We start from the raw sequence: 13,024 nt of genomic DNA on the forward strand, positions 1-13,024 counted from the left end.
CTTCAGGATGATAATGGCCTGAACCTCTGAAACTGTAAGTGAGGCACCCCGAATAAATGTTTCCTTTATAAGAGTTGCTGTGGTCATAGTGTCTCTTCACAGCAATAGAAACCCTAGCTAAGACACCAATGCACTTGTCTCTTAAGGCAGTTCTGGGGAATCCAGACTCATGCCCTCACCCTTTCCTGGCAAGCACTTTATCAACTGAACTCCCTCTTTGGCCACAAACTATTTCTAAGGGCATTCACTTCCTGAAGCCTCAGCTTGCCTGGTATGTGGACTGAGTCTGCTTCTCTGGCTAGAAAATGTCCTCAAAGAATCACAGACGTTTTGTGATAGTCTTTATCATGAAAAAGGACATGCTAAGAAAAACCAGGCAGTTATCCACAGCATCCGCCTCAATGGAGATGTAAAGATGGAAACAGCTAAAATGTCTGATAAACTAAGTTTATTTTGGACTTTTGATTACAAAGAAGCAAGGCAAACTTAAGCTTATCTAGAGAGTTAAGTTTATTGTAGCAATACCAAGAGGCTCGTGAGCATGAAATAGAGAAACCAAATTAATGTCACATCTAATAGGGACTGGAACTATGAGCCATAAGAAGCAGTGTGGCTATCCAGCTCTCTCAAGATCCACACTCCCAGCTTTTTCCTGCACATTTCCTCCAATGTTCTCCCTTTACCATTGTATGAGCCAACCTGTGCAATGTTACAGGAACATGCAAGCCTCATATGTCTGGTTATCTCAGGGTAATTTCTAGGTAAGTGGAAAAAGGCATTTGAATGGTTTCCACCATCTCCTCCAAATTCAGCTGGGATCTTCGGGTGACCATGGTTTACAACTTGGTGTGCATGTTTTAATAAGCTCCTACAGGGTTACATAACCATATGAAGATATACGCACATATGGAGATTTTTTAAAGGGACACTGTCAAGTCTACCCAAACCCTTTGGTTTCTTCTGCATATCCCCATTATGGTTTGATTATGAAATATCTCACTCAAGCTCATGTTTTTTATTTTTTTATTAAAACCGGAGGACCCATTGTTAGTGCTATTTTGTAAAGTTGTGGACACTTCAGAGGTGGGACCTAACTGGAGGAAATACGTCACTGGTGGGTCCTTGAGGGTACTGAATGAAAAAAGGAAATAAAAAAGGAAAGGACATGACTGCTCCTGGGTATGGTGGAGGAGAAGGTTTATTATAGATCTGAGGGAGATCATAGCCAGAGGCAGAGACATCTGGGAGAGTCCAGAGTGGACATGACCAGGCTGAGCTGGCTCAGTGAGGAGAGGGGAGAGCAGAACTGACCAAGAGGGGTAGCCTGGGCCAAGAGATTGGCCAAGAGACTGGCACAGCCAAAATGGCTGAGTTATACAGAAGCCAGAGGAGCTGGGGAAGGGAAGCCCAGCCGGGTAGAGGGTGGGTATACCAGCCAGAAGGGCCTTATGACAAGTAGAGACTGGTGGGACCCTGCAGCCAGCTTGCACTTTGATATGTTAACGGCCACCTTAGTTAACCATTTGTCAGGGCTTTGAGACACAAAGACATCTTGTCCCTGGTCCCGGTTCTGCCTCTTTTTGCTTACTGTCAGCCATAAGGTGAGTGCTGTTTTCTCCCAAGATGAACTGACACCTCTGAAGCTGTGAGCAAAATAAATAATCCCTTCCTCTAAGTTGTTCTCAGGTATTTTTGTCGCGGCGACACAAAAGGAAAACAATTCCAATGCAAACTACTTGTCTCACTTGAAGTGTTTGACCAGGCATTCACTTAAATGCGGATAAGGTCTCCATTTTCCTCTGGTCTCTATGCCAGTACCGTTCTCAGTTCTCATACTCCTGAAAGAGAAGAGTTCAGATGGGAAACAGATCCAACAGTCAAAAGTTTAATTAGAGCAAGCAGGGAAGCAAGAATATAATGTTGGAAAAAAAGCAGGCCACAGGTTGAACAACAATGACTCATCTTTTTCAGAGGTGGGACTCTCTGTCTCCTCTCCTCCTGCCTCTCCCTGGGTGAGCACTTCCAGGAAGGCCTATGCTTTTCTTGGAAGCCCATTTTACCCTAATTCAGTCTGTTATAAGCAGATGCATTTAATGTATTGGGTTTTAAGTACCCCTATAGTTGAGAAGTTCACTAGAGAAAGGGTAACTGTACTCTGAGCATGGTCCCCATGTAAAGAAAGTCCTAAAGCTTGTTTGAGCTAATCCAGATCGGGACATACCATCTATTGTTCTCTGCATCCTGTTTTGGGGTTCTGTCTTAGGGTTTCTATTGCTGTGAAGAGACACCATGACCATGGCAGTTCTTATAAAGGAAAACATTTAATTGGGGTTACAGGTGCAGAGTTTTGGTCTGTTATCATCATGGTGGGAAGCATGGCAGCATGCAGGCAGACATGGTGCTGGAGAGGAACCAAGAGTTGTGCATCTGCATCAGCAGGCAGCAGGAAGAGAGAGAGTGACACTGGGCCTGGCTTGAGCATCTGAAACCTCAAAGCCCACTGCAAGTGCCACACTTCATCCAACAAGGCTGCATCTACTCCAACAAGGCCACTCCCTATGGGCCTCTGGGGGCCATTTTTATTCAAACCACCACAGGTTCTGATCTGGTCCATCCAAAGGTGCTACACCAACCAGTATCTTGACCACCACTATTTTTACACCCTCTTCCAGGACTTTGAGTTGGCCCACTGGTTCTTCTTTACATCCAATCTTTGAGAGACTATTGGCTAATCCCTCACAGAGCTAACCTCCTGCCTAATACAAACACACACTTTTAAATGGCTTCATCATATTCTGTGGTAAGGATGTAATATAATTTACTTGATGATACGTTCAGTGCAAGGTTACTTATTTATTATTTATTAATTGGGTTGGTAATAATACAAAGTCTTTCCACAGGCACACACTTATATTTTGATGGCCTTTTTGTTTTCTTTTCACTTTGGTCTTTGAGATAGGGTCTCTCTGTATGCATTGAGCTTATCTCAAACTCATAATTTTTCCCACCCCAGTCTCCCAGATGCTGGATTACAGGTATGCACGCACTACCATGGCAGGCTTGTTGATGTGTTTCACGACACAGTTTCCTACTAGTGTAACTGGTGAACTGAAGATTAGACACATTTTTAACTTCAGTATTTCCATAGCCTTACTTAGAACCAAGGGGTCATAGGTGTGTAAATTCTATTACTTTGTTGATCTCCGTGTATCTTTAAGCGACTAACACAATATAGTACCTTAATTATTGTAGCTTTACAGTAGGGCTTAACCAGTGAGTATATTATATTTTTTGAGTATAATCTTTTTTCAAAATTCTTTAGTCTTTTGCATCTTCAAGTAAATATTTGAATGCTTGTTGATTTCCTCCTAAAGTAAAACCTTTTGGAGTATTGACCACAATTGCACTGATTAATTTGAGTTCATTGTTATCTCAGCCATATTGGGGTGGCCTACTATAAACATTATATATTTCTCCATTTATTAAGGCCATCTTTTTTTTTCTCTGAACTATGCTATAGTTTTTAGTATACAGATGTTGTGCACATTATATTAATTCAATTTCATTATTTTTAATGCTACTATAAATGCTACTTTTAGATACCATTGCTAATTATTCATGTATGTATAGAAATGGTAGGTTTTGGTATACTCTTAATTCTGAATATGGGGGGTATGGATAATTCCCAGTTCTTTGTTGCTTCAGGGATTGTTTCTATTGCAGTTCCAGCGGTGGCTTTTTTTTTTTGTTTTTGTTTTTGTTTTTGTTTTTGTTTTTCAAGACAGGGTTTCTCTGTGTAGCTTTGCGCCTTTCCTGGAACTCACTCGGTAGCCCAGGCTGGCCTCGAACTCACAGAGATCCGCCTGCCTCTGCCTCCCGAGTGCTGGGATTAAAGGCGTGCGCCACCACCACCCGGCCCAGCGGTGGCTCTTTTTATCTCAAGTTTCTACTGTCCATATATCGGGGACACCTTCCATATACACCCTCCATGCAGAAACCTGAAACTCTCTCTCAGCTCTCCCTTCTTCTCTGCAAACTCTAGCGTCATCAGCCTTCTCCAAATCCATCCTGTCTTTTGAACTCATGATGCCTTGGTTTGGATTTCTCTTCTGTCTGTCTTACTTAGGGCCTCTATTGCTGTGACAAAATACCATGACCAAAAAACAAGTCGGAGAGGAAAGAGTTTATTTGGATTACACTTCCATGCCATTGTTCATCATTGAAGGAAGTCAGGACAGGAGCTCAAACAGGGCAGGAACCTGGAGGTAGGAGCTGATGCAGAGGCTGTAGAGAGGTGCTGCTTACTGTCTTGTTCCCCATGGCTTGCTCAGCCTGTTTTCTTATAGAACCCAGGACCACTAGCAAGGGATGGTACCACCAATAATGGGCAGGGCCCTCCATTAATCACCAATTAAGAGAATGCCCTACAGTCTTGCCTACAACCCGATCTTATGGAGGCATTTTCTTAATTGAGGTTCCCTCCTCTCAGGCGACTCTAGCTTGTGTCAGGTTGACATAAAACTATCCAGCACATCTATGTCCAAGTTTTATGAATTGTCATCTCATAAGAAGCCCGGCTGGAAACAGGTTGACTTCAGGCTTCTTTCAGCAATTAGTCTGGTATTCCTTCCTACCCAATTGCTGACAGCGGTTGCTTCCTGTAGTTAACTTGATTTTGTCACGGAAAGAGGAGCAGCTAGCCAGGCATTGTGGCCTATGCCAGCAGTCTCAGCACCTGGGAGGGTGAGGCAGGAGGATTAACACATGTGATGCCAGCCAGGGCTACACAGTGAGTTCCCAGGCCATCCTAGATAGTGAGACTTTGTCTCAAAAAAAAAAAAAAAAAAATTAAAACCAACTTTCATGCGATTTAAAGTCTTATTTCAAGCATTTTTCTTTTTGTGAGATTCATGATTGCTATGTTCCCTGAAATCTTACAAATTCCTTTCTTTGGCCTCCTAGTCTCAAAAATGCTTAGCATGTATTATGATTTGACAGTGTCTCTCAAAATTCCTTTCCTGAGAAAACTTGATCCTTAATAAGGAGATGCTGGGAGGTGGAGCCATTAGGAGGTGTTGGGGGTTTGGGGACACCACTGTGTGGGGAGATTTCCACGTGGCAGGAGCAGATTCCATATTGAAGGTACAAGCCTCGTCAGCCCTGTCTTGCCTCCCTCCTGCCCTCTTTTTGGTCCTTCCTCATGGGATGCACAGCAAGAAGGCTCACACCAGATGCTGTGACAGGAAGGCCCTCTGCTTTCAGAACGGGAGCCAATTCACTTCTCTTTATCGTAACTTAGCTCTTCTGTGTTGTCCCTGGCACAGCAGCATGAAATGGGAGACTATGTGATTCATTTCACATTCTTTTTGCCTTTAAGGGTGTATCAAAAAAAAGTCCAGTGCCAATTTTGTTAGCTGCTGAGTGAGGCAGGGATTTTTATGCGGACTATCCATACTACAGCGTTTTCAAAGTATCGTTTCATTTTGTTTCAGTTGACAGTTTAGGTGCTGGAGCAAGGGCTCAGCAGGCAAGAGCAATTATATTCCTATTGGAGTAACAGAGTTTAGATCCCAGAACTCCCCGTCAGGCAGCTCACAAACTCCTGTAATTTCAGTTTCAAGGAATTCAACACCTCCCTTCTGTCCTACATGGGCGCATGTGTGGAGAGAGAGAGAGAGAGAGAGAGAGAGAGAGAGAGAGAGAGAGAGAGAGAGAGAGAGAGAATCGATCATAAAACAAACAAACAAACAAACTTCTGGAAGAATGTCAGAAATTACCCAACATCTTTATGGATCTTTACGGTGCAAGTATGGTCAAGTTTTCCTGTATGTCATTTTAAACTTTTAAACATGTGCTCCATGACCTTAACCTAAGTATGCCCTCAAATGTGCTCACCATCATCCTTGTACTACGACCTTAAATTGAGCACATTCAGGAGCACATTAACTGAGCATGTCCAGGAAGGTGCCTGCTCCTGAAGTGCTTTCCAATATAAATATGTATCTCCCCAAATAAAATTTCCACACTTCCTTTCGGTGAGGCTTTGCCTTGGAAATGACCCCCTACTTTCCTTACCTGCTCAGGCAATGCATCTCTTCCGCTCTCTGATCATACTTGCTTTGGGCTTTGCACTCAGTGAGGCTCAAGCCCATCACATCTGGTTACAGTTCAATTCCTTTTGCTTTATTATTAATTAGTTTTTATTTTTGTTTAAGGAGTTTGTAACATGTTCTCCTTTTTCCTCTGGACTTTAGGAATTCTATCCGTATATGGTTGGGTCTTGTCATGTATAAATCAAATATCCATTCTATCTGTAATCTCAGATCTTTCTGTAGATCAAGGGAATTATTTTTTTTCAATGGTGTTTTTTTCCTTGATCATTCCTTTTCCCCATCATTCTGGGACTCCTGTTACATGTTGGATCTCCTGACTTAATTCGGGAAGGCTCTATTTGCTCAGATTCTTTGGTCTACTCTTCCCAAAGCATTAGTAAACTATTACCATAGGAATATCACAAACTTTGCATAAGGTCATCTTTTACTACCATCAAATGGTGGGGGCTTTTAATTCACCCTACTTACCATGTTACTAAAAATACAAAAAAAATACCAACAACAAATAAACATGGAAGCTCTTTGAGGGTGGTCTAAAATATTACAAGTACAAATTAAGTGTTAATGGGATGAATTACACCATACAAAGAAATTTCCTTTGGAAAAAGAAGCATAGTGCAAACACCCATAAGTACTCAATTAGCACTAAATGCTTTTGCATGCGTGAATCTTAAGTAGCAAAACTGTGGTCAACTCCTTGCATTGATCCCCCGACACCCATGCATCTCAAGAAGAGAATGTGAAGAGATATCAGGAAATCCTTTCTTCACTGTGTTCTTCCTTTAGACTCAAAGAGAATACTCAATTAGTCATCAAGCATTCTAGTTAAACAAAAATACAAAAGCAACTCTATTTTTCATTAGAAAACATTCATCTTTTCTTAAAAAGTGGAAAAGCTGCCAGTGCACTTTTAATTTGTGCAACTCATTGCTAAAGACCATTATTGGGGTGAATAGAAGTTTCATGGGATCATATCCGGCACTTTACACAAATGGGAACATCTGCAGTCACTCCCCCAGAGATGATGAAACTACAGGACCAGCAACCCCACACCCCAGGCCTTGGTGGATCACCAGCTGGGACAGAAAAGTTCGTCTCCTGGTTGGCTGGCATTTCTACAGTCATCAGTTGCATTCAGATTTTTTTCTTTTATTCCCCTTTCAAGAGAACTGGGGGTGGGCTTTAAAGTCCATTGTGGTCAAGTAGTACAATATGAGGGAACATCTTCAAAGGCCTACAAAAATAGAGAAAGGAATTCAAGAAAAACGGTAAACTCACAGAGAAGGCAAGGATAGCAAAAGTTTAACAATGACCATTTTGGGTTTTGTTACACACAGAATCTGACAGAATACAACTCAGTATTTTTTTTTGGTGAATGAACAAAAGGAACTACACCCTTTCCTACCCTTGGCTTCAAACCCTAGCCTCATCGGTATTAGATCTTGAAAGGTTTCTCTGGTATGTTTTCTTAGCTTCAGTTCACTAATCTGAAAAATGGGGATTACTGTGCCTAGGTGTTCTTATTACAGGGATTGAATCTAGTCATGGTGCAGGAAAGAGGGGACTTCTCAAAAAAAAGGCAGTCATTCTGAGAGCTCTCCAGGAATGACTGAGATGAGCTAGTTCCTGACCAAACAGATCTAACAGTTAATTTATCTCAAGCTATTTCCTAACAGATCCACTATGCATTGGCTGTGCTATAAATCCTCATTGTATTGGGGCTACTTGTACCTGACACTGAATCATGCATACCATTGGACATTCCTTTCCTCAGACCTCCCTTTCCTGTGAACCAAGAACAACCTGTCTGCTAATCACCAGACTTCTTACATGGTATACTGGGGTAAGCAAAGTCCAGACTCAGGAAGAATGACAGTTCCTCATTTTGCTAGTCAAGGTTTCTGTGACTTGTGCAGGGGAATGCAAAATCCATGAAAGGACTATCATTTACAAGGGCACGGATGCTCCTTTCTACCAGTTTCCTAAGAACTAACTACTTGATATGAGCAAAGTATCTTTGGACTAATAGAGTGTATGTATCCTGTAAAATATAGATAATGCCCCAATCACACTTAAAGAAATTCTATGCCTGTAAACAGACTGCATATACCCTTAGCAGCTCTGGTCTTCACTAATTAAAATCTGGGTTAGAAATAAACCCTGTAGTTTCAAGTAACAATGTGAATTTTCTTCCCACACAACCAATGAACCCTGGTTTAGTACTGTTGACACTGTACTAAAAAACATATTTACAAGATAATCCAGTTTATTTGTACTATTACCCCAAGGGTAAGATTATAGAGGTTACTTCTTTTCCCTAGGCAAAAAGTACTTTCAAATTATAAATGTAGCTATGAATAATCAAGTTATTTTCCGGAAGTTGAAAATTTGGAAGATTGCACGGAACTTGAAAAGAATTTTTTGTCATTTGCTTCATGAATCACTCAGAAAAATCAACTATGTATGCTCCCAAGATAAATTACTTCCTTGGAATGTCACTGGATTCTAAGAATCTACCATTGATTAACAGACTTATATCTCGATTCAAAGATTCTATCGTCATTGTCATTTAAAGGGTTATGAAGGCCAGGGGTAGGACCCATTATCTCCAGCAAGGTTTGGGGGAAAAAGAGAAATCTGCTAGTATATAAGGGCTATCATCAAATCCTTTATCACCTCACAGAAAGGGAAAAAAGATACCACTACCCCCCTTTCTGGAATTTATGGTAGGTGCTCAGGGCATGTGACATTGGATAATGTTGTTTGGAATCAAACATTGAGAATCTGCAGTCTCACACTGATTCGTTCGCACAGCTAGCTACCAAATGATAGACGCTCAGAAATACACAAACCATCCCTGCCTCAGCACAGCTAACATTCCTGGGGCCCCTTGCAAAACCCAGCCAGATGCTAATGGATGAGCTTTGGGAGGCTGGGACGGGGAGAGGGACCGAGGTACCTTTACTCCAAGGCGTAGGGGCCTCCGCACATTTTAAGCATGCAGCGATGGTGGCACAGCTTTGGAGGAATGCTGAGCCTTTGCCTCACCGGGAGAGGGGGGGGGGGGGAGAGCTACCGGGGGCGCAGGAAGGGGGTACTGTAGCCATGGCACGCAGCCAGCTCCCTCAGACTCCAGGGACACGGGCGCTCCAGCTGCTTCTGGGAGCTGGAGAAAAGCCCAAATGCCTCCAGGAAGGCCCGGGGGAGGTGCCTGCTCGCTGCCAGCAGCGGAAGGAGAAGGGGCGTCCTCCGCGTTGCGCTGCGCTGCGCTGCGCTAGCAGAGGGGGTGGTCGGCGCACAGACCAGAGCTGGAAGGCAAGCGCCAAGCGCGCAGGCGACAGGCAGCAGCAGCCCACTTGCGACTGGGAGGGGTTCTCACGCCCCCTGCTCCGGGGTGACGGCACCCGACCGAGCTCGGAAGGAAACGGGGCGAGGGATGAATCATCCCGCCCCACTCCTCCCTCTCGGCCCGCGCGCCAACCCCCTCCCGAGATCCCGCAGCTGCCAGCAGGCGAAGCCGCGGCTCCAGCTCCGACTCCGCCGAGCCCCCCGTGGCCTGCAGAGGGAGCGGAGACTGACAGGGCGGGAGACCAATGAGAACGCCGCTCTCACGGCGGCCGGCCGCTGAGCCGCGGCTCCCTGGCGGGGCGGGGCGGGGCTAGCCGCGGGAGGGGGCGGGCCCGGGCTGGCGCGCAGCGCCGAGGCTCAGCGGCTGGCAGAAGAGAGCGCGTCGCGGGGAGTCGGCGCCTAGGCGACACGGGAAAGGCGCCGCCACCGCCGCCGCCGCTGGCCAAGGTGCTGGACACCCCAGGCCCGTCGGCCGCCTCGCCTGGTCAGCCCCCCCCCCTCTGCTGCAGCCGCTGCGGCCTCGCTTCCAGCCAGGTCCCCATGGAAGAGATGGAAGAAGAGTTAAAATGCCCGGTGTGTGGCTCCTTCTATCGGGAGCCCATCATCCTGCCCTGCTCTCACAATTTATGTCAGGCGTGCGCCCGCAACATCCTGGTGCAAACCCCGGAGTCCGAGTCCCCCCAGAGCCGTCGGGCCTCGGGCTCTGGGGTCTCCGACTATGACTATCTGGACCTGGACAAGATGAGCCTGTACAGCGAGGCGGACAGCGGCTATGGCTCCTACGGAGGTTTCGCCAGCGCCCCCACTACCCCGTGCCAGAAGTCGCCCAACGGCGTCCGCGTTTTCCCCCCTGCTATGCCGCCACCGCCCACCCACCTGTCACCGGCTTTGGCCCCGGTGCCCCGCAACTCCTGCATCACCTGTCCCCAGTGCCACCGCAGCCTCATCTTGGATGACCGGGGGCTCCGCGGCTTCCCCAAGAACCGCGTCCTGGAAGGGGTCATCGACCGCTACCAACAGAGCAAAGCCGCGGCCCTCAAGTGCCAGCTCTGCGAGAAGGCGCCCAAGGAAGCCACCGTCATGTGCGAACAGTGCGACGTCTTCTACTGCGACCCTTGCCGCCTGCGCTGCCACCCGCCGCGGGGGCCCCTAGCCAAACACCGCCTGGTGCCCCCGGCCCAGGGCCGCGTTAGCCGGCGGCTGAGCCCGCGCAAGGTCTCCACCTGCACAGACCACGAGCTGGAGAACCACAGCATGTACTGCGTGCAGTGCAAGATGCCAGTGTGCTACCAGTGCCTGGAGGAAGGCAAACACTCCAGCCACGAAGTCAAGGCTTTGGGGGCCATGTGGAAACTGCACAAGGTGAGTCCTATGCAGCCCACCCCTGACTTCCCGCGCCCTGGGTCCTCCAGGTTTGCAGCACTCGGTCCCTCTTAGGGTCACAGCGCATCCCAGTGGGGGCGCAGTGCAGGTGCCTTTGGCGTCTGCCTTGCGATCTGGTGCATTGCAGGAGGCTCGGGGGACGTTTGATGCGATGCGGGGAAGTTGGATGTCTCCAGGGAGCGGTTGCAGGGATGTCTTAGCGTGGGTTTCCCTCCCCAAGCACTCTGCCTGTCAGCTGGGCCCAAGGCGCCCCCTCTTCAGTCTGCAGACTATGGCTGCCACCACCTTAGGGCAAAGCCTACGCGGCTTGGCAGAGGCGCGCGGGTGGCAATGGGCTCCGGGCAAGAGCCAGTGGTGGCTGAGGTGGACCGAGGAGCCGGGAGACATGGGCAGGCGGGGGCGAGGGGGTTGTGCGGACCTCAGGGGACTGTCTCAGCGAGGAAGGCAGAAGCCCTGATGCTCGGCGGGGGCGGGGAGAGACTCCGCGGGCGGAATACTGATGAGTCGGCTCTGAGCTGAACCTGACGCTCCTGTTGGAAGAGAAGCCGGTTCTGGTGCCTTCAACTCTAGCAGGTGGAGAGATTGCGGTCTCAAGGCAAACAGTCTGTCTGGGCCTTGACCCTCGGCGGAGGGGGACCTAAGGCCGGAGCAGAAGGTCCAGAGATTTTTAAGCAGTCGCGTTCTAAAACCATCACTTCCCCCAAACCCTCATTCCGCCAGGGTCCAACCTTTTCCCCTTTCAGTAGCTGCATGTGCAAACTTTGAGACACCTGTTAGCAGTGTTGTCTTTTGGGCCCTTTTTAATGGGACCTCTCCCAGACCTACTGAAAAAGAATGCCTTTAACATGTTGTCATGTGACTCCTCCTCTGCTTCGATGGCTTCCTGTAGTTCTCAGACCATTAGAACATTCTAGCAAAATCCTCTCGACATCTTCCTCTTGGCCTCTTCACTCATTGACTCCTCACTCTCTGCTTCTGTGTTTCTTGCTGTTCTTCAACCAACACCGGGGCCTGGCCTCCGCCTAAGCCTTTACGTTGGGTGTTCTTCCCTGAAATTCTCTTCCCCAGTGCCTAGATGGGGCGACTCCCTTGCCTCCTTGACTTTGCTCAGATGTGAGTGAAGCCTAAATAGAGGCTTTGCTGACCAACGGATGCTGCCTGCCTCAGACAACCTTTCCTCCCTGTTTTATTTTTCTCAGTAGTACCCATCCCCCTCTGGCATGATAACATGCCACATGTATTAACTATGCTGGTTTTGTGTTAATATATTGCCCCTCCCTCAACACACACAAAACAGGAAGATAATCTTTGTGAGGAAAGAGCTCCTTAGAGTAACACACCCGTGTTGCTTAGCAGGAAGGAGACCCCTTGCAGAGATGTGCTGTAAATCAACTTTGCTTTTCAAGTATTCCCCTTAGTTGGAGAGGCACGACACCTGTCCAGCACTGTCCCGGGAGAAATTGTCTTTACACCACAGAGTTGTCTGCCCAAGGATAAGACAGTGAAGCCCTCAGCTTTGGGCCCACTGGTTTCCCAGCATTCCTTGGGGACTAGAAAAGCCGACTTTGAGAGACACCTATCCTGCAGTTAAGATGGGAACAACAATAATGACTGGGGACATAAAATGACAAATGTCAGCAGTTTTCATCAATCTTTGGGAACTTCCTCAACTCTTTCCCTGTCTCTGTCTCCCAAGTGACAAGGGATTTATGGCGTGTGTCATCATGCCCAGCTCTCCAATTTTACTTTTTGAAATGGCATTCAATTTTGAAAGTTTGAAAAGCTGTAGTTCTCAGCCATTTTTTCCCCTTCATATAATGACGCTGTACTCAAATTCATAACTGTAGCCTGGACATAGTTGACCTGTAGTTGAATTGCTCCACAAAGTATCTAAGAAATTAATCACCCCGCCTGGGCAAAGACCTTAGTGCTATATGTGGATGTCACTCAATATTGCTTGTCCATGGACAAAAGCACATGCTCTATCCATGAAGACCAGAAGGAACCTTCAAATCTATGCCAAGCCCCATGGAAAGTTGAAATGTCAAGCCTGTTTGTTAACCTGACAATGGGAATTGTGAATAGACATTATGGTTGAAATTTTTATATCTGCTTAAAGAAAATTATAAAAAAAAACCCCAAGAGAAATGGAATAAAATAGCTAGAAGACCATGTACTGT

General features: G+C 46.8%; 1 protein-coding gene across 1 annotated transcript; it reads left to right on the plus strand.

Moving 5' to 3' along the window:
• The first annotated feature begins 9,833 nt into the window (after positions 1 to 9,833).
• Trim9 (tripartite motif containing 9) lies at positions 9,834 to 10,913 on the plus strand. The gene has a single exon (XM_052739659.1). The coding sequence runs from the start codon at positions 10,002 to 10,004 to the stop codon at positions 10,896 to 10,898; it is 897 nt and encodes a 298-aa protein (XP_052595619.1). The 5' UTR covers positions 9,834 to 10,001; the 3' UTR covers positions 10,899 to 10,913.
• Positions 10,914 to 13,024: the final 2,111 nt, after the last annotated feature.

This window comes from Peromyscus californicus, unplaced genomic scaffold (genome assembly GCF_007827085.1).
Source record: "Peromyscus californicus insignis strain IS unplaced genomic scaffold, ASM782708v3 Scaffold_15__1_contigs__length_86483966, whole genome shotgun sequence".
Lineage (NCBI taxonomy): Eukaryota > Metazoa > Chordata > Mammalia > Rodentia > Cricetidae > Peromyscus > Peromyscus californicus.